Source organism: Apodemus sylvaticus, chromosome 22 (assembly GCF_947179515.1).
Source record: "Apodemus sylvaticus chromosome 22, mApoSyl1.1, whole genome shotgun sequence".
Lineage (NCBI taxonomy): Eukaryota > Metazoa > Chordata > Mammalia > Rodentia > Muridae > Apodemus > Apodemus sylvaticus.
In genome coordinates, this window is record NC_067493.1 from 43,522,479 (window position 1) to 43,548,956 (window position 26,478).

Below are 26,478 nucleotides of genomic sequence, written 5' to 3' on the forward strand. Positions count from 1 at the left end.
TCAGGAAACCATGTTGGTTTTTGCTTCTTTCAGGCTTCTTGGCCTGAACCTCTTTGAAGCATCTCTACTGGCCTGTGATGGTCTCTCAACATTCTTTACCAATAATACATTCTTGAAAAGGAGGAGCCTAATGAATCTGCTCAATTTCAGGAACTTCCTGAAGCTATTTTGAGTTGTTTACTTCCTGTCTCAAGAAGTTTCCCGGCAGGATGGAGTCTGCTACCCAACACCCCAAGTAAGTATTAAAGATGTTTATAGTGAAATAGCGGATGGTCAAAGTTAGAGAAACATTGCAATGATGGAACCAGAAAGGAAAGGAGAGCAAGACATAGAGAGAACAGAGGCAGAGGAAGTAGGAGGGTGCTACCCTGTAAGGCTTTCAAAATGGAGGAGGGGACATGAGCTAAGAAGATAAATGGCCTTAAAGTCTAGAAGAGCCATGAATGATTCTATCAATATCTCCCAGAAGGAATACAGCCCTGCCAACATCCTTTAAATTCCAGCTTACAGAATAAGATAACAAATGTGTATTTTAAGCTGCTAATTGTTACAGATACCATAAATATAGATTGGAGAATCCTAACTCCCCTTCAGGTGTGGCTGTAGGTTTAGTGTTATTAAACTCCCGAGAATGCTAATTCCTTATCAGCACCTCCAAGGGGTGGTATTTTGCTTTGTTTTGTTTTTTTAATGCCCTAAACTATGAGAAGCAAGCCACTTAGCCCCTTAAGTAGCAGCTGATAGGATACTTCCCCTGTGCTTGGCGCAAGAGCTGTCTGTCAGCCAAGCTGCCCCTTCTCCCAACATTCCACCATCACTGGGGAGCCTGAGCCCTGGTTGTAGAGACCAGTCCAGCCATAGGTGCTGCCACAGTCACTGCTCCTGCCTCAGCCACAAAACCTCCAAGCAGCTAGCACAAACTTTGGAAGATTCTATTCTGAAAGAGCCAAGTCACAATGTAACATAGATGACCCAGTTCCCTGGAGTTACCCTCACCCAGGACAGAAGGAAGCATGTCTCTGTCTCCCTAGAGTCCCAGCAACAAGTCTCATTGATGTAATGCAAAGCTTGTGACTGTCCCTTAGGGAAGTCTTATGATTAATGGAGTTAGAAGCTATGCATCTGTCAAGCTGTTATGACAATCCACGCAGGCATACACACCTGCTGCTCTTCTGGTTATATGAGCAGGATGCTGCTAGCTTGGGGAGTATTTCTCCCATGCACCTCTCTCTCCTGGTGTGGCACTATCAGGACGCCAAAGGGCCCTCCTCTCCACTGTTCTTCTGCCCCGATGTGGTCTCTATCTCAGGTACAGTAGAATGGAAGAGGTTGAAGAAATAGTAGACATATACCTAGAGCATCTGGCCACAGACACAATTACAGCGGCAACATCAAGGAGCCAGATGGAGAATTATGAGCATCCCCGAAGTTGAGAACCCAAAACACAAAGCTAAGAGGTATAATTTCTTCATGAAAGAACAGCAGGGCTCCAGACAGTGAATAAAGGCAGTGCCTGGACAAAGTCAAGACTATAAAAGATGGCTAGAGTATTGATAAAGTGGAGAAACTGAGGCTGTAGAAGACAAAGGCCATGAAGAGCCAAAGGTGGTCCCTGAGGAAATGAGCACCCCACATCCAAGTCATGGGAAGAGACTGAGAGCATTGCCAAGAGTTAAAGAGCCAAGGGTCCTGACAGCCAGAGCTCAGGAGCTAGACCTCCAGCCCAAGAGCCAAGGAATGAGCCTCTGCCTTGAACATCTACAACAACGAGCCTCTGGCTTCTAAAACAATATATTGCTTGCATAGACCAAATACTAAGCGTTTCCTTTGGTTGTTCAGTTTTAGGTAAGCCTTCCCCAGATTCGCCATTGAGACTTTATCTCAAACAGTAGTGGGTTGGTTGCCCCTGGTTGGGATACTTCAGTGGCCCTCTGAAGACTTCCACCAGAAGACATGAAAGAGAAGAATCAAGGGCAGCCACCCTCAAATCTCACATCTCTGGGTTCCTCCACCGCTCCCTTTAAAGCTACACTGTGCCTTTTTCCTGCTCCAGAGAATTTGCTTACAGCTCAATATCTTTTTTAAAATAAACTACCTTAGACTGCAGAGATGGCTTAGTCATAACGCACTTGTCACACAAGCATGCAGACATGGGTTTGAACTCTTGAAATCCACAAAAACCAGAACATTTCAGGCATGCACCCATAATCCACCGCTGCAGAGACAAAGATAAGTGGTGAGTTCTGGGGTTCCGTGAGAGAGTATGTCTTCAACATGACAGAAAGTAATCAAGAAAGATATCAGGTGCTAACCTCTGCCCTCTACATGTATGCATACACATGTTTACATATACACAAACATACACTCATACCCCTACACCTCTCTGGGCCAGACATGGCCCTATGACTGCCCCTCTGTTGCTCTACTGTGAACCACAGATGCATTCTCACATGCCTATGAACAGCAACCCTGGATGCTGGAATACCTGTTGAATCTCACCACTAATAATAAAGGTCAGACATCACACACACACACACACAGAGAGAGAGAGAGAAGGGGGGGAGAGGGGGAAGACTCAGAGAAAAAGACACATAAACACACAGACACATAGAGACAGATACACGTAAACACACATAGACACACATTAATACATACACACAAAACATGCACACAGACGCACATAGACACTCACACAGTTACAAATATAAGCTGCCTCCTTCTTTCTTCAGTTTGTGTTAGCTCCTCCACTCTCCCCTTTCCAAGTTTCTACCCCTAGACTCTGTTCTGTGAAAGTCACAAGGTCACAGAAGCGAGCCTGTTTCTCTCCAAGAATTTCTCCAGACTCCACACTTGACTCGGTCCTCTAAGTCCCAGACCCGATGTGTAGAAATTGCACGGAGACAGATACACAGACTGCTCCAGAGAGTGCTAATGACTCTGTTAGTGTCGCAGCAACCCCTGGGGTGACACCGTGGCCGGCACACAGCCCCGCAGACAACTCCATCCATCCTCAAGCCGCAACGAAGTGTATTACAAACACAGACAGAAAAGCCATAGCAAATGCATCAGAACCACTTAATTAAATCCCAGGGTTGCCAGCAAAGCCTGTCTGAATGTAGCTCTGGGCTTGGTGATCTGACAACTCACTCCATTTGGCTTCTCTAAAGTGTGGAGCCTTCTTCCTGAGACTCCCACAGGGGAAAAAATACAATCTATCATTTTCCAAAATATATCCTTCAGGAAGGGCAGACAAAGGGTGAGCTCATTTCTGTGCAATGGGACCAACTACAGATGTAACAGCAACAGGATGCGTGAATTTGGTCAGGGTTTTTGGTAGTAGACTTCTCCAGTGCAATGAACAAGGATTTCATCCTGCAGGGTTCCACAAGGTTCCTGGGGGAGACCCAAAGGCTCAGGGGAAACAGAGCAAGTCATTTGTTTGAGCCCACAACAACATAAACATTCAGACACCACCTGCCTAAGCTACACCTCAATGTTTCTTTTGTCTTGAAAGATGTGGAGACAGGAAAACGAACATACTAGGCTGGAGACATGGCTAAGTGCATAAAGTATTCCAGTGTGAGTATAAGGACCTGAGTTCAGATCCCCAACGCCAACATAAATAAATAACTAGGTGTATGCTGTGGGCTTATGACTCAAGCTTGGGGAAGTGGAGACAGGAGAATTCCCTGGGCTTGCTGGCTGGCTGGTCTGGACAAATCTAGACCAGTGTCTGGTTCAGTCAGGTAGCAGTCTCAAATATAAAATGAAACTCCACGTGCACTCTCAGATGTATGCACAGCTCCCGTGTGTGTGTGTGTGTGTGTGTGTGTGTGTGTGTGTGTGTGTGTGTGTCTGTGTCTGTGTCTGTGTCTGTGTGTATGTATACATATGCATTGTCAGTCTCAGGACTTTCTAATGTGGAAGGCCTGAGGTTTGTTTTTAGTCTGGCTTGCCCACAGAACACAAGGATTGCCAGGAGCCCTGGAGTGAAGCCATATTGCAGGTTTTAAACTAGCCTGCCTTCGTCTTTGGGGATAATTCATGTCCGGTGCCCACGAAACAAGCTGCACCATACTGGAGGCTCCAGCAGCTTCACGACTCTTCAGTTGGACTTTAGGACTCCCTCCTTCTTTATCAGATATACTTTGGACTAAAACATGGCCCCGTGCAGGCCACAGAGAGACAGCGTCAAGCTATTCCAGACTTTCCCTTGCTAGCCACCAGAGAGTGTCTGAGACCAACACCAAGGGCTGTTGAGGTGGTTCAGCAGGTAAGGCACCTGCCTCCACGCATCATGACCCGAGTTCAAGTCCAGGAATCCACACAGTGGGAAGAAGAGAAAGGACTTCAGAATGCTGTCCTCTGACCTCGGCAAGCACGCCGCTTGCATGCACATACACTGAGACATTAAATTAATGACTGTAAGATTGAACATGCTAAGGCCTAGTCACCTCTGAACAGAAGCAGACTCTGTGAAGGATAGGACTCGAGGTCTTGGATCTCCCTAAATTTTCTGAGTAGATTGGAACTGGGAACTCTCTTAAAGACTCAGAGACAATGGCCTTTCCCTCTGTGATCTATGCTGCAAAAACAATGGGCAGCCGATGTGCTGAGGGAGGCCGGGAAAAGCAACAACAGAAACACTAAATCTTAACATTACCATACAAACAGCAAGGACAATTAAATTCCCCGGCAGAATCTGGAGCCAAAATATTCACTGATCGGCAATGAGAAGAACCAGGCAGACTCACTCCATGTCCAGATTTCTCTGCAAGCCGCATCCCTTTGGTAGTATTCAAATTCAGTCGGGAGGTGCGTGATGAGGATTTTTTTTATTATTATTTTAATAGCCATTTACTTTAATGTATATTAACAAAATTTTAACACATCAAGCTCGTGGGTTTTATTATCTTATAATGACCCTAAATTCGTTTTTAAGCTTGAGAAAGGAAGCGCTTATTAGCAGCAGACTCCAACCAGCTGAGGCAAACAGCTGCTCCAGGAAAGCAGGACATGTGAAGAAAATCTACTCACTAAATAACCAGACTGGGCAGAGGCTGTTGGTAAAAACTGAAATGATGTATGGATTGCCAGAGTGAAGGAAATGGCTTGCTTGTGAGAAAGGCAGAGCAGAAGAGAGAAGAGGGAGGGTCAGGGGAGGGTGACCATGAGAACAGATTTTCCACTTGAGACCAAGAACCAGAGAATGAAACAGCAGGCTCCTGCTGAACCAGAGCTTCACCAATCTCCTCAGTGAAGCCATTCTCCCTCCATTTAAATAGAGGAAAATTTAGACAGAATGTGCTAGAGACGGAGGCGGGGAGGGAGAAAGAGAAAGGGAGAAAGAGAGGTGAACACACGTGAGTATGGTCATCAACGGTCCCCAGTACCTTCACAACATCTTCATCCGCAGACCTGCATTCCACAGACTCCAACACATCCACCACAGATCCATCTTCTTGAACTCCCACGACCTTGACAGGAACCGAGACGGGCTTCCCAGTGAGAATGGCGGTGTTCAAAACTTCTGTGTCCTGAACAAGGGAGAAGAGGGCACAGGTGAGCAAACAGGTGCAGGGCTGTACCACAGGTGAGCAAACAGGTGCTGGGCTGTGCCACAGGTGAGCAAACAGGTGCTGGACTGTACCACAGGTGAGCTAACAGGTGCTGGCCTGTACCACAGGTGAGCTAACAGGTGCTGGCCTGTACCACAAGTGAGCAAACAGGTGCAGGACTGTACCACAGGTGAGCTAACAGGTTCTGGCCTGTACCACAGGTGAGCAAACAGGTGCTGGGCTGCACCACAGGTGAGCAAACAGGTGCTGGGCTGTACCACAGGTGAGCAAACAGGTGCTGGGCTGTACCACAGGTGAGCAAACAGGTGCAGGGCTGTACCACAGGTGAGCTAACAGGTGCTGGCCTGTACCACAGGTGAGCAAACAGGTGCTGGCCTGTACCACAGGTGAGCAAACAGGTGCTGGACTGTACCACAGGTGAGCTAACAGGTGCTGGCCTGTACCACAGGTGAGCTAACAGGTGCTGGCCTGTACCACAGGTGAGCAAACAGGTGCTGGCCTGCACCACAGGTGAGCTAACAGGTGCTGGCCTGCACCACAGGTGAGCTAACAGGTGCTGGCCTGTACCACAGGTGAGCAAACAGGTGCAGGGCTGTACCACAGGTGAGCAAACAGGTGCAGGGCTGAGCCACAGGTGAGCAAACAGGTGCTGGCCTGTACCACAGGTGAGCAAACAGGTGCTAGCCTGTACCACAGGTGAGCAAACAGGTGCTGGCCTGTACCACAGGTGAGCAAACAGGTGCTGGCCTGTACCACAGGTGAGCAAACAGGTGCTGGTCTGTACCACAGGTGAGCAAACAGGTGCTGGCCTGTACCACAGGTGAGCAAACAGGTGCTGGGCTGTACCACAGGTGAGCAAACAGGTGCTGGACTGTGCCACAGGTGAGCAAACAGGTGCTGGCCTGTACCACAGGTGAGCAAACAGGTGCTGGCCTGTACCACAGGTGAGCAAACAGGTGCTGGCCTGTACCACAGGTGAGCAAACAGGTGCTGGCCTGTACCACAGGTGAGCAAACAGGTGCTGGCCTGTACCACAGGTGAGCAAACAGGTGCTGGCCTGTACCACAGGTGAGCAAACAGGTGCTGGCCTGTACCACAGGTGAGCAAACAGGTGCTGGACTGTGCCACAGGTGAGCAAACAGGTGCAGGGCCGAGCCACAATGGAGGAGTGACTAACAGCCTCCTGCCACCTGGACTCCTGTTAGGATTACAAAATTACCACAACGGTTTCACATGCTTGAATGTTTGGTCTCTGTTATAGAACATAGGCCTGCCCCTTTAAGATGGTGGCCATTCTTGGGAAGTCCCTGATTGTACTGTGTCTTGAACAAAGAAAAGACAAACATACACTGATAGAAAAGCTGGGATCAGGCAGACCAGGCTCTCTAATGGAGATGCCACAGCACCCTGGAAGCTCAGCGCATTTATTGCATTTATTGTATACAAGTAAGAGTGTGAGTTTAGCTCATCTTGATCTCCATAGGAGAGCCGTCTTCAGACCATAAATATTAGGGGGAGAGAGCTATGGTGGGCGTTCTCAGCCCACACTGCCAGCATTTGCACTCAGACTGGATGAAAGCTTTGCCATCCCCCATCCCCAAGCCTCACTGGAGGAAGGTTTGGGGTCTCCATAAAGCTGATGCACTAGGCTCCTCGATGTGGCTGTACCAATGTCAACAACTCACACTTGCTCAGGACTTCCCTCACTCCCTACAAACCCAGCTCCTCCACCCCTCCTGCCGCTAAATCATGTGATAGAAATATCCCGCCACCTCTAAAACCTTATAGAAGCCTGATATCCCTTCTGTTACGAAGATTTGCTCCTCTGGCCTCCCTCTTCACCCGTCTCATGGCCATGGCAGTATTCTCTCTCTCTCTCTCTCTCTCTCTCTCTCTCTCTCTCTCTCTCTCTCTCTCTCTCTCTCTCTCTCTCTGAATTTCCTCTCTAGTTCTCAAAGAGCTGGCCTTGACTTACAGCCCGATCGCAAGCAGCTTAGTAGCTGTGTTTCCACATTTCGACTCTTTCACGAGCACCTTAGATTTCTGTACCATCCTCTCCACACTTCCAAAGCCCTCCACTGTCCCAGCCCTCAGCACTACTGAATGATAAATCGCCATGTTCAACATCACAGCAACATCATAAGACACAGCATCAGCATCTGTCCAGAGACGTGCACCTCAGCTTCTGGCTGCAGAAGGTTTAGCCTTTACATTAACGTGTATGTACAGTCTTCTCAGGAAAGCATTTTCTTCAGTGTTGAACAGAGGGACAAGAGAAAAAATGGTGGCATAAGACCAGCAGAAGCTCTTCTGCTCTGTAAAAGCAACAAGGGAGCCAACAAATACCATCAAAATCAACTACAGAGAGATGGAGATGATGATGTTAGAGGGATGATAGATAGATAGATAGATAGATAGATAGATAGATAGATAGATAGATAGATGGGATAGATGATAGAACTGCTGTCTATTAGAAAATAGATAATAGTTGATAGAATCATAGATAGATAGATAGATAGATAGATAGATAGATAGATAGATGGATAGATAGACTGATAGAGCAATATACAGAATAATAAAAATGTAGATAATAGATGATAGAAATTTAGAATGATAGGTATATAGATATATCACAGATACAGAGATAAATAGACATGATAGATTGACAGAGGGATACATGTAGATAGATGTAGGTAGATTACATAGATAGATGATAGATTGATCAATAAATAAATAGATGATAGTCAGATAGATGACAGATACACAGGCTGATACATTGATAAATGACAGAATGACAATGATTACATGGATGATAGATAAATGAGAGTGATGATAGATAATTGATGATTCATATATAGATTGATAGATGATAGATAGATAGATAGATAGATAGATGACAGATGGATAAATAGAGAAATGATTAATAAATGACTGGAGGATGGGAGAGAGACTAACCCCGCTGTCAGCGAGGCCCCAGGGAGCAGACAGGGCAGAGCCCTGCATCAGCCCTGACCTTGACAAGCAGCATGAATGAGGTTCTGCCAATGCACAAAGCTGTTACCAGCAGTTGCAGTAACTTCCTGACACACTGACCACAAGAGGAAAGATTCAAAAGTGATGCAAACACACCCTGAGCCCGGATTAACGATGTCTTCCACAGCCTGGGCAAACAGGCTAGCCCCTGAAACCACTTCGGGGCACTGGGTAACGAGACTCACGGTTCCTACCACTCGAAAGGTGGGTCTGAAAGTGGAATGGGACCTCTGAGCATGAAGTAGATTGGGGAAGACTGATAAGAACTCACGTGCCGGGCTGGATGGATGTTTATGTGTATACAGTAGGGGCCCTGTAAGTGTGTGTGTATACATGAGGCTTTTCCTCACTTCAGTTCTCCGAGAGGCCGAAGATGCAAACACCAGACTCATTCAGCAATCAACATGCCACGTGCTGGGCTTTAAGCTCTAAATACCATCCTCTGAAATAAGAAGATAACAGCGCTCCGTGGAGAAATGCTGGATTGATAGGCAGAGGGAAGCTGAGAGCAGGAGCCTAAAATATCTCCAGCAGCCAGGAGGTAACTAAGTGCTCAAACAACAGAAATGTCAAAAGGGACACAGGAGACACCGTGAAGCGTTGGCTGTTGCCGACCTGGGACAATTTAGCATCCCTGTAAACAATCATAGCAGCCAATTATAATCTATGGAATAAAATTGGTTCCTGAATCCACACCACTATGATTAAACAAACAGCGGAGAAGGAAGCTAGGTCCTAGGGGTGACATGCCAACTCATAAATGCAAAAGGAACCATGAAATTAGAACCCCGACCACCTGGCAGCCATCGTTTATATGCCTTAATTGTCCCGGGTGAGAATCATTAATGGATTCTGTGCCTGACTCAAAAGTCTAAGAAACTGGTTATTTACAATATGTAACAATGTCTCAGCGCAGGAGAACTAATGATGTCCAAATGAAACCACAGCAGCATTGAGGTGCAGACCCCGGAACACCCCCACCTTATCCTGGTGATCAAAGCCGCCATCACTCCTGAGGGAACGGGAGTTGGATCTTGAAAGGGACACAGTGCTACTTTTAAGTATAAAATGAACCCGGAATGGAGACGTGTGAGATAAAGCCAGCCAGGAGGCATTTGGCAGAGCGAGTGGACTTTACAAGTGTGTCAGAAAGATAAAAGCTGGGAAAGTGTCATCGATTAAGGACAGGACACAGGCATCCTGGACTAGGGCCTCAGACTGGAAAAATAATTTGGCTGGCTTCAACGGCCACAAGCAGACAAATGATAAAATGCAGAGAAAGCTTTGGAGATGAGATCATTGGGCATTGAAATATCTCTTTGTGCACGCAAGAACTCCAGGGAAACCCTGGATATGAGTTACCTTCTTGTTATTATGATAAAATACCCCCAACAAAAAGCAACCTAAGAGGGGAAAAAAAGGTTTTATTTTGGCTTATAGTACTAGAGAGGAAGGTATGGCACCAGGCAAGTCAGGCAGGAGGACAGCCATTAATTCCAGCTTCAGAAGGAAGAGACAGTGGTCAAGGGGCTAGAGAGACTAGTCACGTGATTGAGTTCTTGTTTGATTGTTTGATTGACAGATCTCTACCCAGCAAGGCTCCACCTCCCCAAGACTCCTGGAACACCGCCACCTGCTGGAAGCTAAGTCTCATTCACACAACCATGACTTCATAAAAATATCTACAGAAAAGGGGCCATTGTATATGTGACTCACTCTCAAACAGTTCAAAATAAAGTGTTTAGACAGGTGTGATGGGGTAGACCTGTAATCTCGGCACCCAGGAGGCAAAAGTAGGCCCAGCTCTATGAGTTCCAGACCAGCCAGTGCTACAAAGTGAGACCCTGTTTCAATAATAATAATAATAATAATATAGCATGTGTTTGTGTTCAGAGAGAGAACACAAATACCTGGAGGATTCTAGAGGAGGAATTTTTAGAAAGACAGTTCTTAAGGCTCATGGATCTAATCAGGCGACCAAAAGAACACAGTAAAGAAAAATAAATAACTAATTGTACACATAGAACAGTCATTTGCCTAATGAACATAACTAAACATAGTTAATATTTTTCTTAAATATTACATGAGAACCAGGTACTGTGACAAGTGATTTCTGTCAATGAAATGCATTTATTTCATTAACATGTTATTTAATCCTGAGATAACCCCACTGGAGGGTGACTATCTGTGTCCCCATCGGACCAAATGATGAGATGGGAGCTAAGAAGAGGAGTCAGTGATTTGTCCGGAATCATGGTGTTGCTAAGCAACAGGGTAAGGATGGGGACAGAAGCTCTCCGGTGCCAGGGCTCCCATCCTGGGTGCTAAGCTAGTCTTCGCAGCACACCTGCACAATGGACCCTCGACCTCATTCCATCTCCTAACTCCAAAATGAAGCTTTACGGATTAAAGATGGATTTATAGCACCATTGATTTCCAAATCCCTCACAAATATGTTATGTAGGGGCCAGGGAGATGGTTCAGTGATCAAAGCTGATTACTGTACAAGTGTAAAGACTGGAGGTCAGAGCCCCAGAACTACACACAAACGCTAGGTGGGCATAGAGGACAGCCACTAGATTCCAGCCTCAGAAGGCAGAGACTGGGGTCCCAGAGCAAGCTGGCTAGTGAAACCGGTCATACTACTGAGCTCTCTGTTTGGATTGACAGATCCCTGCTTCAATGAATAAGACAGGAACGTGATGGAGGATGATTCCCAACATCAACCCCCAGCCTGCACATGCATGTCCTCACATGCACATGTGATGTGCCCTCACACATGTAGAAGGCATGCACATGCACGTATGAATAGACAACATCTACAGGACACGTGGAAAAATTAAACGTTACATAACCATGAATAAAATTTTTATTAAAAAGCTCTGATCAGTCTCAGGGCTGCAGACGATCGTCTGTGGCTTCTGGAGGACTTCATCTTAGCTTCTACCCCCAGGTCCACAAGGCTCTGGGGTCACCATGCTGAGGCCTGGCCTCCTGTGTACTCTAGATTCTGAGTAGGAACCTAACTCTAACCACAGTTTACTCCGAGCCAGCGTGGTTTCTCTCCGTTTTTAAAGCCGCAGGGCAGTTGTGAACTTCACTCAAAAACCAGCAAAGACACGGGCTCTAATTTAGATAACAGCATTCAACCTCAGGTTGTGCACTATATAACTCTGAAATCAGCCCAGCTCCCTGACTCTCTGTGGCTATATTTAGACTGTGGTAATGTGCTGGCCACAAGGCGCTAAAGAGTGTCACAAGTCGGCTCTTTGCCAATTCTTGAGCAATATAAACAGGACAGGCCTCAGAGATCAAAGCTGACTTCCAGGGAAGGGCTGGGCTTGCCATCCACAGGACTGCAGAGATGAGGGGAACTGTTTAGAGTAGCAGCTACCTCCACCCAGTGTCCAGGACAAAGCCCTTCACACCAGAGGCTGGGAGTAATAAAATGACATTAACTGACCAAGGAAACTAAAGGTTACCCATAGGGAAGCTGGAGGTCTACCCCCCCCCCCCGGCAAAGATATAAAGTAGGGGATGCAGTCTGCTCCCTACGCATGCAGGTGTTCTGCAGAGAATAAGAACTGGGCCGTGTAAAGCCACGGATGCAGAATCCATGGTCCCCATCTTTGCCATGACTTCCCCTACTGCCTAGAGTATATTAAGATCTCAAAGACTGTGGAGGGGTGGGGAAAGCCATCCAATTATGATGTTAGGAGCAACTGTGGAGACCTTCCTCCTCTGCTCCCCGTCACCATGGCAACAGTGACAAGGAACCCAGTCAGCATTTTCTAGTCACCGGTGACTGGTGTAGATGTGAGCAATGGTCCACGCCGAGCCAACGAGCTGTCTCCTGGAAAACAATTTAGAAGCAGGGTTAAGAGACTCTAACCTCTGCACAGCTTGTTTCCAGAAAGGAGAAATCAGGACCTAAGAAGCAGTTGCTGGGCATTTCTGCTGGCAGAGTGGCAAGGAGGAAGAGGCGGGGGCTGAGGGGTGGAGACTTCCTGCAGAGCCCCAGTCATTACTTAAGTGCCGAACCTTCCTCCTCCTCCTAGCGGGTGTACTTGTGAAGAAGCCCCACGCTGGGCTCCCACAGCTGGGTGCTGGGGTTTCTCTTTCTTGCTAGACACAAACCTAGAGTCACCTGGGAAAAGGGAACCTCAATTTCTGAATGACGGAATGTCTTCCATCAGATTGGACTGTGGTGTATCTGTAGGACTTGATTGTTATTGTTGTTAATTGATACAGGAGAGTGCAGCCCACTGTGGGCTAGGTCCCATCCCTAGGTGGTCCTGGGCTGTATAAGAAAGATGGATGAATAAGAACCTAAAATAAACCAAAAAGCAGCCTTCCTCCCTAGCCTCCAGTTCAGTTCCTGCCTCCAGGCTCCTGTCTTGAGTTTCTTCCCTGATTTCCCTTCATGACGGACTACAAGCTATAAATAATAACAAGCAAACAAAAACAAAAAATAAAAAACACTTTCATCCCCAAATTGCTTTTGGCTAGTATTTTATCATAGCAACAGAAAAGCAAACCAGGACATTGCCAAAGCAAGTGTACCCAGAGGGTCCTAAGGACACCAATGTCCTTGGTGTCTTGGGTCCTATAGGAAAAACAAATGCCAGCCCAAAGGGTCTTCGCTTTGTGTGTGTGCGCTTTTGTGTGCATTTCTTCACATGCACATGTGAGTACATGTGTGTGGAAGCCAGAGAGTAAACCTTTTGTGTCATCCATCTTGTTTGTGGAGACAGAATCTCTCATAGGCTTAAAGATCACTGAGCCAGTGAGCCCCAGGGATTTCCATGTCTCTGTCCGCTCACTCCCAGAACAACAAGCATATACTAGCATGGCTGGCTTTCTTACGTCTGTTTCCAGGGATCAAACTCAGGTCCTTCTGCTTATGTGGCCAACACTTAACCAAACTGAGCCATCGCCTCAGCCTCTGCTTTTCCAAGTAGCATCAAAGCAGCAGACACGCTCACTCAATTAATGAGAACTGAAGGGAAGCCTGAATTCTTCCCCGAAGAGTCCTATACCTGAGTGGTAGGTGGGTGGAACAGGCCAATGTGAAAGACCCTCCCTGAACTAAGAGTCAAGAGACCCGGCTGCTGTCACCGCCTTCTTTAATGACCACAGCCAACAATCTCTTCTATAAAGTTAAGCAATAAGATCCAACTTCTCAACTTCCCATAGGTCAGGAGATACCTGTATAAAGGCACACACATTAAAGGATGTGATTGTGGCAATGCTGAGTAGACAGGGATTGGAGGAATCTCAGAAAAAAAAAAAATCAGATGGCCAGGCCTGGGGGTGCACACTATTAATCCCAGCACTTGAGAAGAAGAGGCAGAGGTAGGCAGGGCTCTGTGAATTTGAGGCCAGCTTGGTCTATAGAGTGAGTTCTAAGCCAACCATGATTACATACTGTCTTAAGAGGAAGAAGAAAGAAAGAAAGAAAGAAAGAAAGAAAGAAAGAAAGAAAGAAAGAAAGAAAGAAAGAAAGAAAGAAAGAAAGAAAGAAAGAAAGAAAGAAAGAAAGAAAGAAAGAAAGAAAGAAAGAAAGAAAAGAAAGAAAGAAAGGAAGGAAGGAAGGAAGGAAAGAAGGAAGGAAGGAAAGAAGGAAGGAAAGAAGGAAGGAAAGAAGGAAGGAAAGAAGGAAGGAAAGAGGAAGGAAAGAAGGAGAGGAAGGAAGGAGAGAGGAGAGAGAGAAAGGAAGGAGGGAAGGAGAGAGAGAGGAGGAGGAGGAAGGAGGGAGAGAGGGAGTGAGGGAGAGGGGGAGAGGAAAGAATACCAGTAGTCCTATAAAATCCAGAAGATGTTTAGAAACAGAGCATCCCATGTGAGCATCAAAACAAGAATAATGCCCAGTAGAGGGTACCAGTTGAACATCTATTCCAAAGACAGGCAATGGCTTTCCCAAAGTCACCACTAGGCAGGTCACTGAGATGAAATCTGACTCCCATGCTGCAGGTGTGTAATGGGAAGCTGACATCAGAGGAAGTGAAAAGAGAGGCAGAGGAATGATCATTAATTGTGCCAGTGTTCGGGTAGAGTTAGGTCATGACACAGTAGAGTACAGGACACTTGAGTCAGTGCTACCCACAGCTCCATATTTGGTAGAGAAAAAAGACTCCATCACACTGGGGTGTTTTGTTGGAACCCTGAGCTCTCTGCCACCCCCTCAAGAGGCTGATCAGGTGGAAATTTGAGAATAGGCATCTATAAAACACCACTTAGGGCTCTGAGTCTGGGGTATGAATCCGAGGATCCAAGGGACATACATGGTCCTTCTCACGACAGGGTGTCAGACAGAACTGGGCACTGGCTGACAGAAAGGAGCAGGGCTCATGAGAAAAACAGGTCCAAGATAAGGGAAACACATAGGCTTAAAGAAAGCCCTAGGAGATAGATGCAGCAGAGAGAACTCTAAACCTTAGGCCAAAGCCACAGGAGGTTTGAGCCAGCCTGGTTTCCAGGAAAACCTCTTTCCTGTGCTCCTTATGCAGGGGGTTGGGGGTGCTGTTTTATCCACACAGCAGGCTCCTACACTGTGTATAATTACACGCATTTTCTCTAATCCCCTTTCTACCCTTTAGCACTCCCTTAATTACAACTGCAACCTCTTAAGAGTGTTTCTTCATTGTCTTGGGCGGAGGGGGAGAATCTCAGCCTGTTTGCGCTAAATTAAAATCTAACACAACTTCCAGTTAACACAGAACTAGCAAGCAAAGGCACCTATGTGATTAAAGTCTAAAACAGGCTGATGGCAGCACTGGGGACAACATGACTGAGACCTGAGCCCACGATGACAACTTCATTCAAATACGAATACACCTTCTGGGATAGTTACTGTGAATTGCCCGATGCTTGGTGACCACAGTGAGTGAGAGGGGGCACCTGATGGCCAGCTCCGCAGTCAGGCCACTGGATGGAAGGATGGACAGAGAAATGAATAGGTGGATATATAATAGACAGGTGAGCAGATAGGGGGATGTATGGATGGATAATAGATGGACAGGTGGAAGGTTGATGGATGGATAAAGAATAGGCAGATAATTAAGTCAGTAGGTAGATTGATGTATAGAGAAATGGATGGATGAGTAGAAAGATGATAGACAATAGATGAACAGATAGATGAAGGGATAATGGGTAGATAAATAGTTGGGCAAACATGTTTTGATGGGTAGATGTATGGATGAACAGATAGATGGGTAGGTTGATGGGTAATGGATAGATAGATGGATGGACAGATGAATAGATGGATTGATCAATCACTAGATTAATAGATTGATGGATCAACAGATGAACAGACAAATAAATAGTTGGGTATATGAATAGACATAAAAATGGATGGATGGTGGACAGATGACAGATAGACAAATGGTTGAACAGATAGGTGGATGAATGAATGGACAAGAAATGGATGAAAAGATGGATGGATGTTTAGATGAATGTTTGAATGGAAGGATGGATGGGTGGATGGATGGATGGATGGATGGATGGATGGATGAATAGGTAGACAGATGAATGATGGTCAGACAGATAAATGGATAAACAGATAGCCAAGTGGACAGGTGGATAATTGGATGGATGTACACGCTACCTCACACACGTGCACATTTCCTTTCTCACACATCTGCACACACCCCTCACGCACATGTACATACAAACCCTCACCCATATGTGCACACACACACACAACTAAGTCACCTCAGAAGAATTCACCAAGAAACTTTTATTTTTTAAAAAAAAATCTGTCTGAAGAAGAGGAAGTTGAATCTTTCTGGGCAAACCTGAGAGAAAGCACTTGAGAACTTACATCTTGAGATGCTAAAAGAAGGTAGCAGGAAGCAGGATTCTGGAAATTATATCCTCGTCTGTTGTTTCGTGGGACTTCTTATTCTTTCCCGTAGTGAACCTGCCAAGCCCAACTGTGTGGTGTCGGAACCGAGGCCCTCCTTCCTAGTCTGTTTGACACGGCAGCCTCCCTTCCTAGGCTTGAGTGCTGAGACTAGTACACACCATAAGCAGTTTGGTCCATGCCTGTCACTCAGACTAAGGGCTGTGTTGCTTATGAAACGTGTTTTAACACCGGGTGGAAGAAAGCACTGGCTGCAAACCCACAATTGCCTTCTCAGCCCTCCTTACAACAGACTTCAGGATATCCTTTCCCTGCCTAGGCACAAAGGGCATGAGAGAGCTCGGACAAGCTTCGCAGGGCTGCCACGACAAACTACCACAAACCTAATGGATTAAAACACACAGAAACGGATTCAGAGTTCTAGAAGACAGAAGTCTGAGATCTGGTGAGGCCAGACTCTGCCAGGAGACTAGAAGAGAGAAAGGGTTGCCACTCACAGTGTCTGACGCCTCCAGGTGTCACTTGGTTGGTAAGAGCATCCTCATCTCCACATGGCCCCTTGTTCTATTTTCTATGTGTCTTCTGTTCCCCCTTTTCATAAGAACAGTGATTGGTGCATTCAAGCCCCACCCTAGGTCCCAGGTGGACCCTCTCAAAGTACTTGAGTCCTACATTGAGGCTCCATTTCTAAGAAAAAGTTCCCACACCCACAGATACTAGCAGTTTCGAAACTGAATATGTCTTTTAAAAAGTCGGGACTTATTTCTATATCTTTAAGATTCATTTTATTTTTATTGATGTGTCTCTGTGTGAGTTGGTGCACAGGAGCCCTGAGACCTGGACTCCCTAGGATAATTGGAGTTAGAAGTTTCCTAGAAACAAACTCAGGTCCTCTGCAAGAGGAATAACTTCTCTAAGCCACTGAGCCATCCCCCTCTAAGGACTTATATTTGTGCCCTGAGGTTGTGGTTATGTGTCTATAGTCTGTAAAGCTGGGGTTGGAAGTCAGACTGGAGATTGTGGGTCCCAGGGACTCCTCCAGGTAAAGCAAGAACCAACCTGCCTCCCTCAGGCTCGGAAAGAACTTTTAAAACGGGACTGGGCTAAACTCACATATTGCCTAAGTAAAGTGGAAATCTCACTCAAGACTATTTGAGACACGTCCCACTCCCCCAAGCTCAAAAGATGAAGCTCCAAGTTCCACAATATAGCTGTTTCTGTAGTTGGGGCCCATAAGAAAACTTTAAGCTTAAATAAGATTATCCCTGGAAAGGAAGACACACCAGCAGGCATGTCTAACCCTCAGCATATTGGCCATTTGTACCCCAGGGCAGTTATGAATGCCTCCCATCATAAAATGTTAATTCACTTAAACCAGAGAGAGAGACAGAGACAGAGACACAGAGAGAGAGACAGAGAGAGACAGAGACAGAGAGACAGAGACAGAGAAACAGAGAGACAGAGATTTCTTCTGTAAATCAACTATGCAGTTTTTAAATTTTTATTTAATTTTATTTTATGTGCACTGATGTAGGGGTGTCAGATCCCCTGGAATTGGAGTTACAGACAGTTGTGAGCTGCCATGTGAGTGCTGGGAATGAAACCTTGGTCCTCTGGAAGACCAGCCAGTGCTCTTAACCACTGAGTCATCTCTCCAGCCCTGACTGTGCAGTTTTTGAGAGTTGAACTTTGTAGATAACAATGCCATTTTGTGATGTCAAGAGGGGCAGATATACCTTCTAGAGAGAGCCATTCGTAGTCAGGAAATGTAAAGAAAGGCCGGTGGGCACCTTGCGACATCATCCACCAGCTAAGAGAAGAACCATCAGAAAGAAATACGCCTCACCAGCACCTTGATCTTGGAGTTCTCATCCTTCAGAAAGGTGAGGAATAAAATCCCATTGCTTAAGCTCCCTTGCCTGTGGTATTTTGTTACTGCCTAATACAAGATGCCAGTCTCAATTATAGATAAACCCAAGGCTCCCAGCCATAACAGAACCCCGGGGCCACCACATCTGTTTGCAAAACGGATGGTAATAATTTTCTCTCCTAATTACACCTGCCAGCACCTGCTCTCTTCGCCCTCAGCTGGATGTAGCTGGATGTAACTGTGATTTCGTTTGCACTGTAACACCATGCCATTCCTTCCTGCCTGTCAACAGCTTCAAGGCATCCCTGGGAGGCAAGGAACGACTCTTCCCATCACCCAGAGGAAGACATTGTGACTCAAGGACATCCTGCTTGCTCGAGGTCACAGATCTGCTTATAAAATATTCCCCAGGAGAAAGACCCTACATTGTCCATCTACTGAATAAATATTGCTATGGGGACATATTCATTATTATTTATTTTAATGAGTGGCTGGGTATACTTTTTGCTACTGCAGTATACATTGCAGAAGAGATTTTTAAAAATATAAGGACAGAGAAAAAGGAGGGAGGTGATTGGAGAAAGGATGGAGAGAAGAAGGTTTATGGGACATATGGGGAGGGGGGATCCGGGAAAGGGGAAATCATTTGGAATGTAAACAAAGAATATAGAAAATAAAAATATTAAAAAATAAAATAAATAAAATAAAATAAAGACTCCAGATCATTCTTGACCCAAAAAGTCCAGAGTCTTTTCCTAAGCAAGTGGGCAAGGGTAGGGGACATATTTTCTCAGACTCAACCTTATCATTAAAACTATGATTGAGGACCAGTGAGATGGTTCAGCCAGAAAAGGGGCTTGCTGTCAAGCATGATGACCTGAGTTCAAACCCTGGATCCATATGATATACAGAGAGAGTCATGGGTCATCCTCTGACCTCTACAGGTATGCTGTAGCATTGAAAACAACATCTACCAATACCCAAAAAATAAATAAATGAACAAATGTAAAGGCAAGATTTTTATTCTTACAGTCCCTCCTGTACGAGACATTAGTGAGGCAGGCAAATTACTTGTCTAGTTCCTTTTACCTCTGCCTCGGAACAAGAAGATGCTAGAGAAAGACTTGGTGAGTGGATGGGTGGATGTATTCACAGCTTGACTAGTGGGCCCTCTGATTAGACTCTTCTTGATTTATAATGCCTGGGAGCTAGTCCCAGAGTCTTCTCGTGCTGATGTCTTCTGCAGCTGAGTGCTGGCTTTTCTCAGCACTGGTCTTCTAAGCACTTTAACATGTTTTTTTTTTTGCATTATTTTATTTTATTCCAGGCATTACCCCCCTCCCAGCTCCCTCCCACAATTCCACATCCCATTCCTCTCCCCCTTTGCAGCCTCTCAGGGCTCAATGGGGGTGACCTTAGCCAGAATGCCCAACATTGGAAAGAGGGAACTGGACGTTTCTACCTCCAGTAGATAGACAGGGCCTCAAGTGGAAGGATGGAGTTTCTAACGCACACAGTCAAAGTATCTGACCTAAAATTGTTCCTGCCTAAAAGAACTTCAGGGACAAAAATGGAGAAGAGACTGAAGGAAGGGCAATCCAAATGACCGGTCCAACTTGAGATCCATCTCATGTTGAGGAGGGAGGCCAGGGGGGCGCACCAAGGCCTGACACTATTATCTTTGCCATGTTGGGCTTACAGACAGTAGCCTGGCATGGCTGTCCTCTGAGAGGCCCTACCAGCTACTAAGTGAGACAGACACAGATATTTAACACCCAACCATTGGACTGAAGTCGGGGACTCCTATGGTTGAATTAGAAGAAGGACTGAAGAAGCTGAAGGAGAGGGTAACCTCATAAGAAGACCAGCAGTCTCAATTAATATGGACCCCCAGGGAGCTCCAGAGACTGGGCCACCAACCAGGAGCATACAAGGGCCGGTCCAAGGCCCCTGGCACATATGTAGCAGAGGTCTGTTTGGTCTGACCTCAGTGGGAAACGAAGCACTTTAACATGTTTTAAAGCCTTTTGTGAAATCAGAGACTAAGGCCTGCCCTCTTTGAGATGTAGACCATGTTGCTACTATTTCCTTTGCCATAAATGTCTAACTTTAAGAAATTCACCCATTCCAAGAATCCCAATCAGCCACGAGGTCATAGGAATCCCCAGACTTTGACTCCCAACCTTTCTAGCCTGGTTTTTCCTCTACCAGACTTCCCCGCAAGAAGTTAGCAAATGCTCTGTAAAAATATCAATCATACTGAGGGTATGAATATCTAATTTACCTTTTTAACGCTCTGGGTTTTTCCTTCCACTCTATGTGTTTCTTATGCAAACCCTGTAAGATTGGATTTAAGCTCTGCTCCACAAGATGGAACTCATTCCTGGCCCTGTTAGCAGAGCCAAGAACCCATGGCTAACTAGGTCATGTGCCTTACATATAATAGCATATTATGTAACTATTAGTAACATAGTAGCATATTAGGTAACTATTAGCAACATAATAGCACATTATGTAGTAGGAAAGAACCTACTTCTGTTATTCCACTAAATGGATGTAGCATCAAACAGCCCCCTACGCTCTCAGCTTCATATCCACAGATCAATGCATCTCCCCACCCTCACCAGAGAAGCTTCCTTTTATAGACAGAGAGTGAGTAACATTGAAACCCAAAACTGGTCGAGGAGCTGAGACTCAGTGACTGGTGAGTTGCTCAGCCATAATGAGACATCTGTGTAACATTCTCTCCTGCAAGGCTTGGGGATCGTGGTGGGGAAGGAGCCATCAAAACCGTAAGCACTAGAGGCACTGGGGGAGTGCAGTGAACTGGTATTCTGCTGCTGCACAGATCAACTCAGTGGCTAGTGTTAGCATTCTCTCTAAGCTCCACCCACAATTACGTGGCAACTGCCAGGTGTGCCTGACTCTCTATAAAAGGGGCTGCTTGCCCCCTCCTCTCCCTCTTGCTCTTGCCTTCCTGACCCCTCTCTCCCCATTCCTTAACCCCCTCGCTAATGGCCAGCCTCTACTTCTCTTCTCTTTCTCTCTCTGTCTCTTTCTCTGTGTCTCTGTATCTCTGCCTCTGTCTTTGTCTCTCTGTCTGTCTCTCTGTCTCTCTGTCTCTCTCTCTCTCTCTCTCTCTCTCTCTCTCTGCCTTTCTCTGCCTCTTCTACCCTCTTGATTCTCCTCTCTGAATAAACTCTATTCTATACTATACATCCATAAGGCTGGCCCTCAGGGGGAAGGGATGCCTCAGCATGGGCTCACTGAGACACTCCCTTCCCCCACACCTTACCACACATTCACAAAACATATCCCCTCCTCTCTTTATCTTTTTACAAACACATCAGCTAGCACAGCACATGCATGCAAGACCTGTCCAAGCTCAAGCAGGGCAAAAATCCCAGATGGGGGAGGGGGAGGAACTCACGAGGTCTCATTACTTGCTGAGAAGCTGTTCTGCTATCCCTGACTGCTAGGGGAAGACGAGCCAGTTTCCTTCAGTCATGCAGCCCCTGAGAGGTTGCCCATGTTCCAGTAGATGGTCCCACACCCACGCGCACAGAGGAAACACTTAGTGGTTTTTAGATGGTGGCAGAGAGACATAAAGTGGGGAGAGAAAAAGCAGAGAGAGAATGAGGTGGAGTTGGAGGGAAGGAGGTGGATTTAATCAAACCCCATTATAGACATGTATGAAAATTTCAAAAATGAAAAAAAAATGATTTCTGTGAGTTTTCTAATATAGAATGATCTATCTAGCTTCTGCCTGGGTGACAGAGAAGGCAGTGCTAACCAATGATCACACGGATAGAGGGGCAGAGTAAATCAATGTCAAAGACAATCCTCATATCACCAAGCCAGTCCACACATTCTTGACATGCAGAGGTAGGAGGCTGTAATATATGAATATAAATACAGGTACCTATATGTGTGCATCGAGGTAAGTGTTCATGACTAAAACCAATGACATGTGTGTCTACAGAAAAATAAAGTACACCCCAGCCACTGTTCTAAGCTAATGTATATAATGTACTTAAATCAACTCTGAAGATTCATTTTATTATGCATATATATGTCTGTGTATATGCACCATATGCATGCAATACCCAAACTGGCCAGAAGATGGAGACAGATCCACTTGAACTGGAGTAACAGGAGGTTATAAGCTGCCCAGTGCAGGTGCTGGGAATCGAACCTGGGTTCTCTGTGAGAACAGGAAGCTCTCCTAACCACTGAGGAGAGCATCCTCTAGCCAAGCCTCCTGAGTCAACTCTTGATAAAGACAAGGCCCTTAACCTTTTGGCTTTCTTCTATCCAGAAAAAAGGATGAACATCTAGAGACACAGCAGTCCTTCTGTGACTATGAGACTGTGCAAATACAGAAAAGGCCCAGAGCGTCCTGAGAAGGTGACCCCAGTGCCATAAAGCCACTGAATCAAGGCCAGCACATGCTGTCACCAGGAGGGACCTCCAATCAGCTGCTTGGTTTGATTCCCAAAACACTGAGAAAATGCTAAGTACTAGCTAGCAACAGACTCTGCAAAGCTTTGATCTGATTAATAAAAAGAATTTAGGGCCAATGAGACATTAACGCCCAAAAGGGACATAAGCTAAAGAATGATAGGATAGGGATTGGAGATACAGAGCAAAGAGAAAGCACCAAAAGACCCTGCGGGACAACGGGGACCACGGACATGACAGGAATGCCAACTTGAAGTTTCTGAACTGGCAGCCTCTTTATACCAAAATGGAATTTCTTTAATGAACAAAATGTGTGTTAGACCCCGACTTCAGATTCGGCAAGGATGCAGCTGTATTCTGACAGCAGACATCCGCCGCACTCCGATGTTGTGTCTGTAAACGCTCCCAACTTCCAAAGTCTGGTGACAGCTTCTCTTGTCGGTGGGTCCCCTGTCAGTTTTAACCACCCACTCACAGGAGCACATTCTCTCTGGTGTTCCTTCTTTTGAATGTAGCGAGCATCAGAGGCACTGGTGTCTTACCTTCTGCCTTCGAAATCATCCCTCTGCCACAGATCTGCCTGCTTGGCAGCCAGCGAGAGGCTGCCTCTGCTTCCCACCTGTCCCTCCGCTGACCTCCATCTCTACAAAGACATCCTTGGGTTGCTTGCTTTTGTTTCTGTGTCCTTTTCCTAAGATGAAAGGATGGCTTTTCTTTTCTTTTTTAAAGATTTATTTATTTATTGTATGTAAGTACACTATAGCTGTCTTCAGACGCACCAGAAGAGGGCATCAGATCCCATTACAGATGGTTGTGAGCCACCATGTGGATGCTAGGATTTGAACTCAGGACCTCTGGAAGAGTAGTCAGTGCTCTTAACCGCTGAGCCATCTCTCCAGCCCCAGGATGGCTTTTCAATTGTGACAGACTCTTGCAGAGTGTTTCATGCAACTCTTTATGACTGTGGACAGCCTTGTGCATGGGTTCTTAAAGTATGAATCCTGGTCCCCGTGGTGGGGCTTGGGGGAGCAGTCATGTCACTGAAGGGGGGATGGAGCAAAACCTCTAACAAGTCTTTTAAATAGTTCAACAATTAGTTCAAAAGTAAATGCGTAGTGAACAGAGGTGTCCCTGGCTGGCAGTGCTCACCTATGCTGTGTCTCGACACCACTGAAGCCTTGAACACACAGGTGTGCACATTTTGCATGAGGCATGCAACACCAACACCCACTGTTGGGAACACCTCAGCCCACATTCCAGAATATTCTATGTTATAACTGGCAGGGTTTTCAACTGCACATACAAAGTTCTCTGCTCTGGTAGTAACAAATGGTTTGATAACAAAGAACAAAGGTTTTTAACATTTCCCTAATGCCGTTCCTTAGCATCTAACCACAGAGTTAAGCTTAGCATTGTGCTAGGATGTGTGATTTCAATAACTGTGGTTTGAGTTACTTCCTGAGGTACTAAATGGTTTTTGGCTTGGAAATAGGGCGAAATCTTTGACAGTTTCTAAAAGAACTTTTAACGTTGTGCACGGAGCGTTGACACGAAACATGTTCTCAGCATTAACAATTATAAAACCAAAATATTGATCAAGTCTGAAAAGCATTGAAGATGTTCTTTATCCTTCAGTATCAAATACTCTGCCAAGACTCAATTCTGTACGTGTGCGCATGTGCCTGTGCACGGGTGCATACACGCTCATGTGTGCAGGAGCCAGAGACCCATTTTTATTTGTCTTCCTCTATAATTATTTACTTTATGGGACAGGGCTCTCATTGGACTTAAGCTTACTAATTTGGCCTGACTGGCTGGCCAGTGAGTGAACTCCAGGAATTCTCCTGTCTCCGCCTCCTCAGTGGTAGGATTGAAAGCATACCCACCACATCTAGGTTTTCCATGGGCACTAGGAAAAGGCAAGTCCTCACACCTGCACATCAAACATTTTACCCATGATCCATCTCCCCAAAACCTAATTCTTCATTTGAATATAAACAATCACATCCCAAATTTACCTTCATCTTTAATAATACATTGTAGTTACATTCATGCCAAAGAGCTGTTTCCAGACAAATGTCTTTGATGAACTTTGTTCTTATTAGTAAATGTTTGACTGCAGATTACAGAGCCATATAACTGGGGTCACATAAAAGTTTCTTGGGCTAAAGAGGTTGCAAGTGAGAAAAATTTAAGCAGCCTTGGCTGGAACCACTCTGTCAGCCTTTTTTGCCTCCAAACAAAATGTCATATCCATTATTTTGTCACCACCCTTTTCTGGGTATAATTTGCATACAAAAGATGTTCCTTTTTGTCAGATGGCACCAGCTTAATGCTTTTTAATGGGTACAGGCACACAGGTAAGGACTAGGACACCTGAATGGTGAACACAGTTGGCCCAGTGTTTCTATTGTTTCTATGTCCATAGATCTGGATCCAGCCAGTCATAGATAATAATAATAATAATAATAATAATAATAATAATAATAGCCAAGACAAGCATGACATCACACACCTCTTTTGGAAGGTGGAGTCAGGTAGATTTCTGTAGTTTGGTCTATACAGCAAGTTCCAAGCTGGCGAGGACTACACGGTAAGACAAAAAAAAAAAAAAAAAAAAAAAAAAAAAAAGCCAAGCCAGAAGGTACAACCTGTTGTGTCAGCTGCTTAGGAAGCTGAAGCAGGAGAATGACAAGTTTGAGCACTACCTGGATTACAGAGGGAGACCAAAGTCATCCCTGGCAACTTCGTGAGTCTCAAAATAAAGAAAAGGCTGGAGACAAACAATAAATAAAAATTAAAAGTGCACATATATCAAACATGCACAGAGCTTTTCTCTTGGGCTTGAATCCCCCTGGGCCATGCCCGAATTGGTGCCTAAGAGTTGTGTGTCCAACATTTGTTAAATGTTGTTGGATGGCTACTCCACAGTTGAGGGACAACAGCGAATTCCCTAAAGAGCATTCGGTGTGTGGACGCTGCCACTGGCCCATGAAGAACCCTGCGCAAATTTTAAAATGGCACCTCTTCCAGCCCTGGAAAATTGGCTGTCATGTTTTTTAAGAGAACAAGGTCCTTGTGTCTACAATACAGCTGGCCTAGTAAATCCCAAAATCAATATCAAGGGTGTGATTAGCACTGGCCACAGCACAATCTACTCGGCCTTACAAGCAGCCCTGAGTGGGTTCAAGCCTCAACAGGCTGAAAGGACACTCGATGGGAACACAGCCTGAACCTGCCGTGGCCAGCCAGGCTGAGTATAAACACACATTCCCCTTCCCCAAACTCTCACGTGAAGTCTGCCCATCATTGCCTGTCTTAGTTAGTTTACTATTGCTGTGATAAAACACTATAACCGAATAAGCTTTAAGAAGAAAGGCTTTGGCTTATATATACTGAATCGCAGTCTACAGAAGGACGCAAAGGCAGGAACTCAAACCAAGCAGGAAATGGGAAACAGAAGCTGATATAGTGGCCATGGAAGGGTGTTGCTTACTGTCTTGATTCCCATGGCTTGCTCAGCCTTTCTTAGAGAACCCATGACTGCCAGCCCAGGGCTGGCACTACCCACAATGCCCTGGGCCCTCTCCCATCAATCACTAGTTAAGAAAATACTCTATATGTTTGCCTATATCATTTTCTCATCTGAAGCTCCCTCCTCTCACATGACA

At 45.7% G+C, this 26,478-nt stretch overlaps 1 protein-coding gene across 1 annotated transcript in view; it reads right to left on the reverse strand.

Annotated features, from left to right (window-relative positions):
• The window catches only part of Tmem132b (transmembrane protein 132B), a 157,045-nt gene that overhangs the window by 32,768 nt on the left and 97,799 nt on the right, over window positions 1-26,478 (reverse strand). Inside the window, exon 4 of the mRNA XM_052167639.1 lies at window positions 5,394-5,537. Coding sequence (XP_052023599.1) covers window positions 5,394-5,537 — 144 coding nt within the window. The remainder of the gene's footprint in view (window positions 1-5,393; window positions 5,538-26,478) is intronic.